General features: G+C 42.9%; 1 protein-coding gene across 1 annotated transcript in view; it reads left to right on the forward strand.

The window, feature by feature from the left end:
• The first annotated feature begins 1,866 nt into the window (after positions 1 to 1,866).
• Positions 1,867 to 16,260, forward strand: part of UFM1 (ubiquitin fold modifier 1) — a 22,315-nt gene continuing 7,921 nt past the window's right edge. The window contains exons 1-3 of the mRNA XM_018560173.1: positions 1,867 to 1,953; positions 6,868 to 6,924; positions 8,423 to 8,480. Coding sequence (XP_018415675.1) covers positions 1,952 to 1,953; positions 6,868 to 6,924; positions 8,423 to 8,480 — 117 coding nt within the window. The 5' untranslated portion in view covers positions 1,867 to 1,951. The remainder of the gene's footprint in view (positions 1,954 to 6,867; positions 6,925 to 8,422; positions 8,481 to 16,260) is intronic.

Here is a 16,260-nt window from a genome sequence, read left to right on the forward strand (position 1 = left end):
GCGCAAAATGCAAATCACGCGACAAACGCGCGATGTGCGAACCGCTCAATGTGAACGGGGCCTAAAGCAGCGGTTCCAAACCTTTTTGGCACCTGGGACCGGTTTTGTAGAATTTTTTTTTGCATGGGGGGTGGGGTGGGGTGGATTGGTTTCAGGATGATTCAAGCGCATTTAGCCCTCATTCACACTGGAATCGTCCGGAATGTACAGCTGTGTGCACGGCCTTATCGGGCAGCTCCTTGGAAGGACAGGTGCTGCGCGTGATTAGTACGCATCCCCCGTCCTTCTCTATGGGACTGCGTGGCCATACACCCCCCTACGATCACCTCAAGTGCAGGTCCGTGCAGGTGCGTGTTTCCTGGTTAGGACGCAGACAGGATCCATCCTGTCAGCGTACGAGTACGCTCACCAGCACAGACGTGCAGGGTGGGTTAGCGTAGGGCGGCGTACGGCCGCATAGTCCCATAGAGAAGGACAGGGGCTGCATACTAATCACACGCAGCACCCGTCCTTCCCGGGAGCTGCCCGATACTGCCGTGCACGCAGCACAGAGCTGTACGTGCTGGCCTTTTCTAGTGTGAATGAGGGCTTATTGTGCACTTTATTTCTATGATTACATTGTAGTATATATATATAATTATACAACTCACCATAATGCAGAATCATTGGGAGCTCTGAGCTTGTTTTCATGCTCTCAGATGGCCAGTTGAGGCTCTCAGGTGGTCAATGGGGCTCTCAGGTGATTAGTGGTGCTCTCAGGTGGCCATTGTGGCTCTCAGGTGGTCAGTGGAGCTCTCATGTGGCCAGTGCGGGCTCTTACTAGGTGCATGGAGAGTCTCATTGGCGGCTATGGTTGCAGTAGACGCAGCTCTCTAAGAAAGCAGTTATTAAATACCACTAAAAAAAAGCTCTATGAGCTTTCTTGGTAGTGGTCCCCAAAAAATGAGATAAAACTAATTTTGTTACAGTGTTGCATAATGAAGGAATTCTCACCCAAACTTGCATAGTGACATGCTGGCACTGAAGTGGTTAAAATGTATGTCAACGTGAACAATGAACTTCTATTTATTGCTCCGTATTTGTCTGCTAAACACACCAATTAAACCATTTTGTTATATCTGTTCAATAAATGGAAAAAAATAAAAAATTACTTCTAACTAGAGCCTTGTGTTAAAGGCACGGTATTCATGCATTTAGTGCTCTCTACCGCACAGTGCAATGCACCACCTGCTAGGTCCCGCACATTGCCAGTCATTCTGAATGGCATCCAAACAAATCTCCTGTCATACGGGTCTGCCATAGCTGCCTTACTGCGAGGTGAAAAAAATGGTGCAGGGAGCCATTGAAGAATGGCGATGCAATGCACCAGTGCATTTAGCATGCAGAGCAGTGCGATAGCATGCGTTAAACGCACGAATGCCATGCCTTTGGCTTAACGCTCAAGCTTGAACTGGCTCTAAGAAAATCTTTTAGCACTCTTGTTTTATTTATTTTTACAAGCTTTTTTTTACTGAATGTACAACTTTCCCTTCTCAGCTATGCCCATACAAATTTTGCCCGTATCCAAGATGGCCGCTCAGTTTACACTGCTGCTGACGTCATGCCTCAGGAGCACAATCCAATGAACACGTACGAACATAAAGGGTCCTAATGGGTCTTTCCGTGCCGGGTGCGACTAATAGCGCCTGCCAAAAAGGGAACTTATAATGCTCAGTTTTCCGAAGGCTATGACGGATGGTAAATTAAATTGCATCAGAGTATGTTACAGTGAAGCAAGTGTGATGAATGACTTGTCTCACTATTGCAGTTATGCAGATGAAATAAGTCAGGCATATTCTCGGGCAGCCCTGCGCTGGTGAAGCCTGCTGTGGTGACGTCTGACTTGGTGTGGCAGCAGCTTCTGTGAAGTGAGTGAAGAGAGGCGCTGTGTGCGGGGCGCAGTCTGTACAGGATGTAAGTAATGAGCGAGGGTTGGCGGTGCTGTTCTATGTGTGTGGCAGATGAATGGTTGCGGTTATATTCATTGTGACACTACAGGAGAGGCATACAAGGGGCCGGTCTCCCCAGAAGTACTGGAGCTCCCAGCTAGTCCTGACATCTGCTGCTTTAGAGTCGCACTACAGCTGGAGACACCTCTGGGGCCTTCTCATGTCCTGAATGTAATGAACCTATTAGGAAGGAAGCTGCCATTGCTGTGTGCTCACGGGCTGTCATCTTTCTCCTCCCTTTCCTACTTGTTGGGACACTAAGGATAAGTATGACAGGTCCAGATCCTGCAATTTATCAATGGCAACCTCAGGGCCAGGTCACACTATGGGCTGTATTAAAGAGGAGAATTCCCATCACTTTAAGAGAGTTCCTCTGACTTCCTGTTTTGTTCCTGAGACAGTAAGTGAAGAGAAAATTCCTTAATAGTACACAGACAGCAAAAAAAGATCCTGGCAAGAGTCTAAAGGCCAGCTCTGGGCCGGATTCCTTTCACAGGTTTTAAGCAGACACACCTTCTGCTTCCACAGGAGGACATTACTCTCATGCAGACATATCTGTGTCCTGCAAATCATTTAGGGCCTGTTCACATGAGATCAGGTCCTGATCAGCAGACGTGGAGCTGCTGATGCATTGCGTTTTGGATGCGTTCCAGCATTTATTTTTTTTTGCTGGAGTGGGGCTGTTAGTATGTTAGCTGCAGCGCAGTGCGTTTTTTACGCGTTTGCGTATCCGTTCCGTTTCCGGACCTGACAAAATGTGACATGGAGTATTTTTTCTGTCGTAAGCTGAACGGACTGCGCACATGAGAACTGGAGCCCATAAAACACATAGGGATACATTGGGATGCATTTTGAGTGCAGCAGCGTACGTAGCCGGTCAGCACACAAAACGGACGTCGTGTGAACAGGCCCTTAGGGGGTTATTCACAAAGGATTAAGCCGTATCTTCACCTGCGGGAAGCCCTTTGATCAGCCCCTCGCTTCAGGGGCCCCGTGGAAAAGCACGCTGATGGGGACAAGGGCCTCTTCACAACCCTGACTTGGTTGTGAGGGTCTGCAGGCAGAGGGGTGTATTTGTGTTGCGGTACCCCTTTAAAAAAGGTAAATAAACACACCAGACTTTTGTAAAATCAACTTCAATTTAAAAAAAACACATTGAATTAAAAAAAAAAACCCCCCCCCCCTCCCCCAAAAAATGGTCCAATGCTGCAATCCACAGATCAATTAAGTTGACTGACTGGTGGGGAAAAAAACGATGGACTCCCAGAGCTAAATGAGCAATCTGGCAGTTGCAGGCCAAACGTAAACGGATGATGTCACGGTTGGCTCCGCCTATCTGTTGACATTCGGCCGGCACCTGTCAAATCGCTCTTCAAAGGTCTCGGCCAAATAAAACCAGATGGGCAGAGCCAGCCGTGAGGTCCTCCTGGGCAGCTTCCCCCAACCTTTTTGGTACTAGGGACCAGTTTCGTAGAAGGAAATGTTTCCACAAACCATGGGACGAGGGGGGGGGGGCTAGTGATTAGTGTGCGGCAGATAACATAACACACTGCAGACGGGGAGGCCAGGCTGCTGTGGGTGTAATATGAAGGGAGGACATGTAGGAGATGGCTGCACACACTATTGGGGTCATAACCTATTTGACAGGAGGGAACTTCTTGCACTCCATGGAGAGGCCTCGCAGGTCGCTCTGCATGTTCTCCAGCGGGGGGCTGCTGGTGGAGGCAGCCATCTCGCCAGCTCGGGATCTGTGGAACCCAAGCTACTAGGGACAGCACCCAGAAGCCAGGCCTCTGCACAGCCCTTTCGCCTCCTATAACATGGTGCAGAGTTGTCAGCCCTTCCACTCGGCCATCACTCCCACAGTCCCAGTCTCTGCACTGACACGGCCACACTGCTCCACTCGCCACACTGCCCTGCTCTCCTCCTCCCTGGCCCTGAATGGGGAGCAGTACTGCCAGCGGCTGGCCCGGTTCCTTACAGGCTCTGGGTTTGGTGACCCCTGCTCCTGGGGAACCAGAAGGTGTGTCTGTTTGAAACCTGTGAAGGTAATCCTGCCAGGAGTTGGGCTTTAAAACTCCTGCCAGGACATCTCCCGAAGTGATGAGAATTCCCCTCTTAGGGCTCAAGCACACGAGTTTATGAAAAAAGCTGCAGCGTTCAGATCCGTATAGTTCTTTTTATAGAGGCAGCATTATTGTATATCGTAAGCCTGCACACACAGCTGTGTTGTGCTCAGTAATTGTGTGCTATGAAAGGCTGTGTAAAATCAAAGTAGAAAATTCCTCATCCACAGTCAGTGTTTCTGCGTAATTTACGACTGTACGCATGGGACTGAAAACTAAGCTAGAGGAATGGGAGAAGAATTTCACAGATTTGATAGTTTTACAGATGTTTGCATCTGGATCTGTGTACGCGGAAGCATATAGTCTCTTGTTATACAGCTATGTCTTGTATCAGTTTTGGTGTCGCTTGAAGGAATTGCATCGCTATAGGCTGACAGACTCTGTGCTCTTTCTCAGCACCCATGTACTGGTGAGCAAGGCTGCCGACATGAAGTATAAACTTCCATTGCTCATCTCCTCCTTGGCTTGCAAATTGATTTCTTGCAGCTTTGAGAATAACTAGACACTTCTTTTATTTGTAAGACCTGTTCCCTTTGATTAGCTACACTCAGTGGCTTATCAAAGGAAGATTTAAATGTACATCGCAATCAGCAGAATTCATCAAATGATATTTTTATGTAATGATGCAGCTGATTGAAATCTTCAAAAGGTATCGCTTTAGAATAGACAACTGGCATTTATGCAAAACTGGACGCTGCTATATTAAAACTGGACTGCAGGCAAACGGCTACATTCATGGATCAGATGCATATAAGAGAGATGTTTTGCCTGCCAAAGAATTAGTCCACCTAGTCTGCCGAAATTCGCACAGTGGATGATGCTGTCGGCACCCTTTTGGCCGGCATCCCTGGATCAGCTGATTGAAGGAGGCGGTCGGAAAATCTTTGAACAGCTGCTGTCGGGGATTCTGACAGCGACTGGTGGCCACCGTCAGACTACAATGTAGACAGCGGGAGATTCCTCTATCAATACTCTTAAGACATTGATGGAGGAATCTGTTATATTTTCTTTATTTAGCCGGCAGGTTGAACGAAGAAAATATTACAGTGTATGGGCAGCTTTACACAGCTCTGCCTCACAGCAGAAAAATTATAACCGCTGTCATATTTTTCTTTCTATTTTTTCTAGGGATGCACCAACATTTCAGCTGAGAATGGTACTGTGGGCAAAATTGCGAAAATACTGTAACGGCTGAAAATTCCGTGCATCCCTAGCTTGTCTCCTCCCCGCTGTGTCATCCCTCCCCCCGATGCCTGCTTTCGGGACCCAGTCACACCATCAAGTGTGTTCCAGTGCATTCGGCCTTTGGAACGCAACCCGGCCGGCTCACTTTGTTTTGGGGTGGGAGGGGGCATGTCGGTGCATTGAACTCAATGGCACCGCAGCCACGCCCGGGGTGCGATCGCCGGCACCCGAACGCGTGGCACATTAGTGTCTGCGTTCCGATCCAGTGCGATCTGCAAAAAATGCTGCATGCACTATTTTTTGCAGATCGCACTGGACCGGAACGCAGGCACTAATGTGCCACGCGTTCGGGTGCCGGCGATCCCACCGTGGGTTCACCGTCACGCCCCCTCCCGTCCCAAAACAAAGTGAGCCGGCCGGGGTGCATTTCAGAGGCCGAACGCACTCTTGATGGTGTGACAGGGCCCTCAGGAGGCCGAGCGGGGTGGTGTGAGGAGGAGAGAGCTGTCACAGGAGGCCGAGCTCTCCTCTCATACCGCCCCTTGCTTGGCCTCCTGTGACAGGCGAGTCAGGATGGGGAGCGGACTGATCGCTGAGTGTTTGTAAATAACAGAGGACATAGTATACTTACTCTTTTTTCTCTTTTAAAAGCGTAATGTCTGTTTAGATCTCTAATATTTCCTCAGGGGCCCCCAACAGTACAGTAAAAAAATAATAATAATAATTTCAAATGCTTTATAAAGTTTTGGGGTGAAAAAAAAATCATATTTTTTTTGGCCTGATAAATTTTTTATTTTCGGTTTTGTTCTAACAATTCAATTTCGATGCATCCTTAATTTGTTCCTATTACTGAGATTTCCTTTCTTTCTATTGTAATTCTGGAACCAGACAGCAATAAAAAGCTGATGGAGGTTCTGATCCTTTTTCCACTAGCTAAAAAGGTTGAAAAAAAAACGTTTTGGGTTCAGTTGCACTTAAAGCTGACATTTACCCCCTTTCACTAAACATCACATCCACATGTAGCTCTGCATGCCGATATGAAATCATCTTACTTTCATTAGTTAAACAAACATATTTTTTTTCTTACAATTATTTGTATTCTTTGCATCTCCCCATTCTTCTCAATGTAGCCATTTTTTTTAACTAAGGGCAGATTAATATATCCCCTTTTACTTCCTGGAACTCTGGCACATGTGACTAGGACATGTGACCATGCACATCATCTCAGGGGAGGAAAATGCCTCTCCCTGAGATTACAGATGAGATTTCCTAGCAATTCTTTGCTGGTGTAACCTTCCCAGGATGCAGTGCTTTTGCATTTATATCATGTGTGCCAGAAGTGGACCAGGAAGTAGAAAAACAATAATTGTAAGTAAAATAAAAATATGTTTGTTTAGCTAATGAATGTAAGATGATTTCATATCGGCATGCAAAGCTGTATGCTGATGGGATTTTTAGTGAAAGGCTCCGCTTTAAATGCCAGCTCCTTTCAAGGTTTTAGCACATGTGTTTAGAATTGTAGTAGAAAATAAATGTCAGTAAAATATATATTTTGTTTTCAATCTTAGGTCGAAGGTAACTTTTAAAATTATACAAACCGCAGATCCCCGGCTTCCTTACAAAGTGTAAGTTTGTTTATTTCATTTATATGTAAAACGAAAAACTTACTAAATGTGGGGTCAGATTTGTTTTTCTTTTCCTTGGACATTATTTAGGCCAGAGGTAGACAAACTGTTAAGGAAATCAGGAGCCAGCAGGTTTTTTTTTTTTAGGAGTCAGCTCCATTGACAACAGTTAGAGAAAACCTCAAGCATTAGGAGGCGGGTGACATTTTTAGGGTATTGGTTACCTTGTTCCCGGGATTTGTCCAGGCCTGATTTAGGCTGTTATTAAAAAGCTACACAGTGTCCTATTTGCTGAGATGTGAAATATTATTGGAAATTTTAAGGGAACACCCCAACGAAATTAGGTGTAAGAGTCAAAGCACATAAACTGAGCTAAGTGTGTGTTTATCTAACCTGAGAATTATTTATATTTATATGGTTGGGCCATCCAGTAGACCAGGGGCAGGCAACTTTGGCACTCCAGCTGTTGTGGAATTACAAGTCCCATGAGGCCCAAGATTCTGACAGCTACAGGCATGATTTCCAGAGACAAAGACATGATGGGAGTTATAGTTTCAGCACAATTGGATTGCTGAGATTGCCTACTCCTGCAGTAGCAACACTGTCACTTTGTCTATACAGAACAAAATGAACGTGTCTCTGATGAGGACACCCAACCCCTATATACTTGCCTTACCTATATGCTGCTTTTTCCCCCTCAGAAGCTGGCTTAAGGGGAAGCATGTGACCCCGTCCCCTGTGACAGTCCCTGGGCCCTGTGGCCAATTTCTAGGCTTAGAGCACTGTCAAATGACTTGGGGAGTGACATCAGCGTTCACCAACACAACTCATTTCAGTGCCTGCTATAGGGAAGCAAGTAACTGTGGGAGGGCAAAGGTAAGGCAAGTATATGAGGGTCAAGGGAAGCTGATCAGGAAAGCATGGGCAGGGTGACAGTGTGTCTTTATGCTAGTGCAATATTATTAGGCTTGACTAACCTTTAACTAGTTAAAACATTAGAATGTCCATATGGCTTTACCATCCTTTTGCCATTCACAATGATTAAGGGCCATGTCACATTAGTGATCCTGAAGCTAGAGAGAACTTGCCTGCAGCTGGATCTCTTTGGAGGACAAATGCATGCAGTAAAATATCTCATCTGCTTGCATGTGTTGTTCCATTGCCAGCTGGAGAATCCAGGCAGCACTCTCCCGCAGCAACGTATGCTTTGCAAGAGCCACACCTTGCTGCTGATTCTGGCAAAAGTGCGACATACGCAAAGCAGGTATGTGTCCCCCTTGCTTTTTACAGCAATCCTATCACTGGCAAGTTCTCACTGGCGACAGGATCACTAGTGTGACATGGCCTCAAGTGTTTACTGTGTGTCAGTCAGGGCATTACAGAAGTTAAAAGGTGACTACATTACAGATAGTGCAAGAGTGTATAGATCTCTTTGCAAAATTAAGCAAACATTTACATTTCTGAGGACAACTGAATAATTATTCATTCTTTTCTTCAGCCTAAGTGTCCCTGAATGTACGCCGTTTACTGCAGTTTTAAAGTTTGCAGCAGAAGAGGTAAGCCGATTTCTGTAATTGTATGATACAATATGGCTGACTGCTTGTTTCACAGGAAAATTGTTAGTGCAGTTCTGAGAGGTTGAACTCTCATTGATGGATTTCTTTTCGCTAATGGAGAATATGTCTGCTGTTTGAGAACACTCAGAAACCTCCTGTTTACCTCAAAGAGTGGCAGCCCAAGGTGCAGGATTGTGAATTGTAGCGCCACATTCCGTTTATTAGTCCAGATATATCTTTATTCCATGTAGGGTTATGAGGACACTATAGAAATACTCCCAAAGCAGCTGCCAAAGAGCTCTATACATTCCCACACATTGGAAAAATGGCATCCGATTTTAAGGCATGACAATCCTGATACATGTTCTCCCTTAGTAATTCCTGATGGAGGGGGTATTTGTATGAGCCCCCGAAACGAGTTGGCTATTTCTGTAATGTCCCCTCACCCCTTCGTTGAATAAAGATGTATCTGGACTACTAAAGTGTTGTGCTTTGATTCCCAATCCAACAATTTGACACGTCAAACCAAGGAGAGAGTGGCGATCTTCTGGAATGTAGCAGCTGCCTGTCCGGCAGTCAGATCACTTATACCGATTCTCTCACATAAATGGCCAGCCACAACATAAGGATAAACTTTGTGCTTTCAGCTCTTTTATTCTACTTTTCTTCCAGAGCCCAAGGTATGCGGAAGTTAACCTTGGAATCATAGCTAGGCCATCTTGCTTTTGGGTTTTCATGTTATATTAAAAATGTCCACCGACAACGACTTGTTGGTGGACCTACTCTTCAAAGTATATGTGAGCCCAATCACTGCAATTTTTTTAAAACTTCAACATACTTTTGTTATTTCAAAAGTCATTTTAAATCTGCAGTTTCCATTAAAATAATAGTGATCCTGCCGAGGCTTGCCTTGTTCAGGCATTTCCTGTGAAAGGCTGACCACCCTCTTATGATATCTTCTAATTGTTCTCCTGCATTGTCACACAGGCTTCTGATGGAGACTAAATGTTATATAGTTAAAGTGACACTAAACTCAGGAGTTAAATCTTAAAAACGCATTGAAGTACCTTAACTATTAACAAAAATGTATCTAATTTGTGTATCACTCGGCTGTAGATGCCCAAATCATCTCTGAATTGGTGCTGACACTGTCCTTCCTTCTGGAGGGTGGCTGCTTTTGTTCCCCATGGTCCCTGTGTGTGTTGTAAAGTAGTCACCGCTCCAAGCTCACTCCTGTGATGGACTACAATCTCAATATAAATTAGTAAACTAAACCTGAGATTGTAGTCCATCACAGGAGTGATCTTGGAGCGGTGACTACTTTACAACACACATGAGGAACAAACGTAGCCACCCTCCAGAAGGAAGGACAGTGTCAACATGAATTCAGAGATGATTTGATGATCTACAGCCGAGTGATAGCCAGATAAGCTACATTTTAATAGTGAAGGTACTTGAATGCATTTTTAAGATTTAACTCCTGAGTTTAGTGTCACTTTAAGATTTACATCTACTTTAATAATGGAGTCCATTTCAACTTCAAAAGCAGGGATGCATGCTATAATTTTTTGGTATTAAATAATACTGGTATTCTCCAGCCTTCATGAGATGAGAGCCCATATCGCACAGTTCTACCTTCTGAAAAGGTCAATTTAGCTCTAAACTTTGGCAAGTTTCCTCTTTTTTCCCCTCCAGAACAAGGATGAAGGATGATATAAGTAGCAGTAATACCGATAGCTGGTCATGGCATGTATTATAATGATGGCATTCTCTTTATGTCACTGCTTTCACAGTATATGGAGAAATCATTTTATGAATGGCACTTCTTCTGCTGATATCCACAACTGAGAAATGACTGGAAAGGATTGACTTTTCAATCTTTTTACTGTAGACAAATATGTATATTTTTTTTACTGCATATTGCATATCTATGTTATAAGGCTGCTCAGTATCATCTGTTAGGCCTCAGGCATCTGAAAGATTTGCTGTCAGGAGCTCTGCAACACGTATGCACAATATGCAGCATCATTTTAAGCAAGAGCTTGAACAGGAAATTCTCCACATTTAACCATTTTCTTTGCTGTACTGTGGTCTGAAAAGGGTTTGCCTGGATCTGGGTTATAGGTGCCACACCCCTATGACAAGAGGTATCAAAAAGAAAAAGTTTGGGTTTTTCAGGCATAGAATGACAACTCCAGAGAGACAGTGGACGGTAAAAAATATTTAATTTTAATGTTGGTAGTATTTTAAAAAAGAGCTAGTATATAGCATAAAAACAATCAGCTGGTCAGATTGCTCCCTATGTGCTCACTCCATTCAACCTTCCATTACAAATGTACATGGTGAACATTTGATCAAAACAATGCACAATAAGCAATAGAAGAGAGGCATAAACTGGTTATGATTTCAGCAATAGAGCATCAAACGGTACAAAGTAGTAAATGGTGTGGTTGATAGTGGAGGAGCAGTTACTCAACGTTTTGCACACACAGGCGCTTCTTCAGGAGAAGGGAATATCTGCATAGTTTAAAAAGAGCATAATGATAAACATGATCCATATAATCGTGATTATCTGTATATCAGTTGTTTGAATAAAAAGATTACCTACCAATGTCACAAGCTGACATGTATGTATCCTAGCGGGTCCGTCCGGGCACCACACCCGTATAGTCCTTCCTAATGATGACAGGGATGGAGCAGGGGCCAGTCCCCAATATTGAGTAGGAGGTAGGCAAAGCAGTGACACCTTAAATAAATGAAAAGAAATGGGGGCCTATTCAAATAACCATATTGTGAATGAGCCCTCTACATAGTGGGGGAGCCACCCTCCTCAAACAAATAGGCCATGCATGAAGGCATAACAGCCAAATTTAAACAGGGGGGTATAAAATCTATGGAGACTGGGACTTGCATAGAAGTTTTCAGACCACCAGGTTGCTGAACCACCAGGGAGAGCAGAGAGAGCGAGCAAACACGCCCGTCCCCTCCGTCGGTACAAACAGCCTCCTCCACGTACTCCCAAGCCTCCCACAATCAGTGCCGTTGCCCCAGCACCGCACAGTGATGTCGGTGGCTTGTGCGGGCGCTATAACGTATAATTTGCTGTACTGTGGTCAGAGCTGACAGGTTCACTTTAATGGGTTACTACACTTAAATTGCATAATTCCTTCTTAAATTGTTTTTTATAAGTCAGCCCGCCCAACCCTGCCATATTTTTTGCTATGGTGAAATGTTAATCGGGTTGAGCCACCCATTGATTTTTCTTTTTGGAGAGAGGGTACTCCAGAGCTGACACTTTTTTTTTTTTTTTGCTGCAGATGGTAACTATTACCTCTTGCCTGTGTTATGTTGCAATCATCATCGGTTAGAAAATATTGTAAAAATCCTTTTTGTATTTCCATCTGACATTTATTTTTATTGATTTTTCTCATAACCATAACAAAAAAGAGAAATGACACAATACATTGTTCAGAAAACACTTCTGTCTTCCTTGCTCCTTACGTATATATATTCCCCCATATTGACTTGCACCCCCATTATTCCTAACATCATTGTAAATGCTTTCACCTTAATTCAATCAAAAATAATATTTCAGGTGTGACCCGAATACCGCACAAAGACAAAAACACTTTCTTGAAGCGGACCATTACCCCCTTTGACTAAAAATCACATCAGCATGCAGCTCTGCATGCTGATATGAAATTATCTTTAACATCATTAGCTGAACAAACATGTGTTTTATTTTTATTACAATTTCTTGTTTCCCCTTCCTGGTGATATAATTGTGCCCGAGCATTGCATCCTGGAAAGGTTATATCAGCAGAGCATTGCTGGGAAATCTTGTCTGTAGTTTCATGAGATCTCAGGGAAAGGCATTTTTTCCCCTCTGTGATGATGTGCATGGTCACATGTCCTAGTCACATGTGCCAGAGTTCCAGGAAGTAAACAGAGAGCTAGTAACCTGCCCTTAGTTAACATGGCCACTGTGAGAAGACGGGGGAAGAAAAAAAAAATCCTGCAATTATCTAGAAGTATGTGATTGTAGATTGTCATTACTAAACCTTTCTAAAGGTGTCTTTGCTGTTATTTTAAAGATATGGGTAAAGGAACATTTTAAACTTTCTCTCTGCCCTCTACGCCCCCCCTCTCCTCTTTTAGCTCTCCCCTCTGGGACAGGCCACTCAGCTTTTTAATTAAATCCCTAATAATATATTGTCAACATTAGATGGCATATCATCTTCAATCCTATGCTTCCAAACCTCTTGAAATTTAACTATCACTAGAAATTGCCCAAAGTTTTTCAGTAATTAAATACCACATACTTTTATTTTTAAGCTGCTAATCTGCTTAAGCTGCTGAAATGTCAGACTTCCATGATTTCACCAGTATTTGTTTAGCCTCCGTAAAAAAATAAATGTTACCAGTTTAAATGGAATGTTTTTGTTTTTTGTTTTAATTAGATTGTCATAGGAAAAAGTAAGTAGACCCCATGGAAATTGTGGACTGTATGAACATATATGAACAGGCCACCATTAGATCATAGTTCAGACAGTGCCTACAGGTGAAGGTGATATACGTGAACAAATAACACACATAACTGACATTGTGCATTCACTCTTGCAATCAAATTGAACATCATTTGTGAACACTTTCCGTGGGGTGTACCTCTTTTTTCACATCACATTACTGTAAATGTGAATATTAACATTATCGGGGTTATTCACTAAAAGGTGAACAGGTTGGAGAAGGTGAACAATCTCAGACAATATAGCTGAACTGGAAATTGAGCTGAATTGGAGAATTTTTCCACGTCAGCTATTTTGTCCTAGATTGTTCACTTCTCCTGTCTTCTCCAAACTCTTCACCCTTTAGTGAATAACTTTGTATATACTAATCACTTGTGCCTGTGGTAGGGGGAACTGTAGGCTCCCTGAAGGCTCTTTGTTGCAGCTGTTGTGCAAAAAATAGGCCACTAAAGAACTCTCCCTCCACAACAGAGGGCAATATGTGATATAGTCAGTCTGTGGGAACTTCCACAATGCTGGGCCTTCTAATAAGAATGTCAGCTTGCTTTTCAAACTGAGTGTCATTATCATACCCTGCTATGAATGTTTATTTATTACACACTTAATAAATGTTTATTCAATAATGAATTTGTGTTATGGTGTACAAGACATTGAGGGGGATTTATCAAAACTGGAGCAGACAAAATCTGGAGCATCTGCTTCAGGTTTAATAAATTCCCCCCATTGTTTGACTTAAAATTAAAATTCATCCTTGGATACAACTTTACACTCTAAAAAGGAAAATGCAACCACTATTTCAATGGCGGCAGCAGCAGGTGGTTGGTGCCGAGAATTCAGGTGCAGAGATCTCTCTAAGAATTGGTAACAATAGCAATAGCATCAGAATTCATAGGTTGATGAATGGTTATGTGCTCCAGCATCTATCCATAATGGAAATACCAGTTCTGGGAGGACTGACCCTTTAATAACAGCCATGGGTAAACATTTGCCAATGTTGCTAGTACAGAAGACTAAAAGAGGGAAGGAGTGTTTTTAAACACCTAGCAGACTTACTGTTCAGGATTCCCATGGATGAAAACTGCCAATTAGCTTACTGCCTTAACATAGATGCTTCAGAGGGCACAATGGAATACATTGGAGGGAATTTATTAAAGCAATTGCAACAGTTTTAGCCTCTTAGATAATTTTTTTAAATGTGCAAATCTGTCTTTTAACAGGTGCCCCTGTTTTCACCTGAGCTTGCAGTACTTTTCCAATTGCACCTGTTTTCATCTGCACTTGTTCTGGGGCTGTATGAAACTGGAGCATCACCTAAGAAAACACTCACAACTTAAGTCCCCATGACCACTTTGTCTAAGTGACAGTTAAACGAGAACTATGGGGTCAGGGCTTTTCCCCATAGTTGTCCTTAGGGTAACGGGAGGACACAAACTAGCGTCCTCCCGATACCCTAAGACTAGCAATATAAATCTGGTGCAAATATATTCCATGCAAGGTCAAACACTCGCAAATTCCTATGATAAAGTCCCCCCTTTGTGTATACAGGTGTAAATATGTTTAATTACACGGTTTACTTATTTGTAGATGATAATAGTGTTTTCAAGTGCATTCCACTCCCTTTCCCCCACCACAAAAAAAGCAAGCACTGTGAGACTGCAGTTGACATCCCCAAGGCTGTACTCTTCTGTTTCTCAGCCTTGCTATAATATCTTACTATATAGTATAATGATATAATAAAACATTGCTATCCAAATGATGCTCATTTACTGTTACACAATACACCTGCTGTTCTACCGTGCACGTTCCTATCGTGGATCCCAATTTTCAGGATTATTTCCGATTGCATGTTTGACTTTCCATAATGTGATTTTTCTGAGATGGACTTCGTAAATGAGGGCAGGCGGCTGTAAAGAATTGCTTCCTAGTCCCTTTTTTTGCCCAGCTGATTAAAATGTCAATGCAGGAGTGGGTTTCCATAGCAACCGCTATTGTGATGATGACATGAAGAACCCTGACAGCCTTCTTTCCACTTGCTGTTCCTGGGTTTGAATTTGTATCCGATTTGCCGTAGCCAGTTCTTTGCCTGTAATAGTGTTGCAGTGTCTGTTCTGCATCAGGTCTATGTAAATTCATGCAGCGCTTTATTCTAGGTACAGGCTTCAAATATTTCCCACAATTAAAGTTTTTCCCTGAAATATTTGCTACTTGAATTCTCATTTTTTAAAGGAAAGCAAACATTACACATATACATGGGGTTTCTATTGTGAGAAAAAGAAATTTGAACTTTCAAGTATTCAGAAAAGCACTTATAGGAGTTTTCTACTAAGCATAGTACAGAATTTTATGAAATAAAAAACACTTTGTGGCAAAACATTCTCCAACACTGACACAACAACTATCACTGTGTATATATTTAAAGTTGATTACTTGGGTGCAGACTACAGGTCTATATAGATGTGGTGATGCTAGATGTTCCAGAGTCATAAGGTCCTGCTATACTAATAATCAATATGAAAGCAAGCAGCTTATGAACTGTAATACAACATGTGTTATATATGTGTTGACTTACAAGATTTGAAGGTACAGGATGTGGGTAAAACAAGTAGAAGACTCTGATGAAGGATTACTTGCACGATATAAAATCAGGTAAAAAGACCAGTGTAGCCAGACATTTGAAACATCTCCATGATGGGAACATTTAGTCTTTAACGGAACAGGGTATATAAAGGGCAGATAGTCCAGTTAGAGTAGGAGACAGGATGTTACTGAATGGGAGAGGTCTACTGGGTATTTATTGTGTAGACTAGGATAGCATAAGGATTTTTTTTATTTATTACAGGCATGTATATAGCGCCGACAATTTATGCAGTGCTTTACATAGTGCACATACACATCAGTCCCTGCCCCTGAGGAGCTTACAATCAAAGGTCCCTATCTCGCATGCATACATACAGGGCTAATTTAGACAGGGGCCAATTAACCTTCCAGCATGTCTTTGGAGTGTGGGAGGAAACCCACGCAAGCACAAGGAGAACATGCAAACTCCTTGTAGATAGTGACCTGGCTGGGATTCGACCCAGGGACACCCAGCCCAGAAACGCTGATCACTACACCACTGTGCTGCCCAGTTAATTAAACTTTGGCATTTTTTACAGTAATATAAATGAAAATGTGTTTTTACCTCCTCTGCTGTCTGTGTGTGTGTGTGTGTGTGTGTGTGTGTGTGTGTGTATATATATATATATATATATATA

Source organism: Nanorana parkeri, unplaced genomic scaffold, assembly GCF_000935625.1.
Source record: "Nanorana parkeri isolate BGI_ZX_2015 unplaced genomic scaffold, ASM93562v1 scaffold436, whole genome shotgun sequence".
NCBI lineage: Eukaryota > Metazoa > Chordata > Amphibia > Anura > Dicroglossidae > Nanorana > Nanorana parkeri.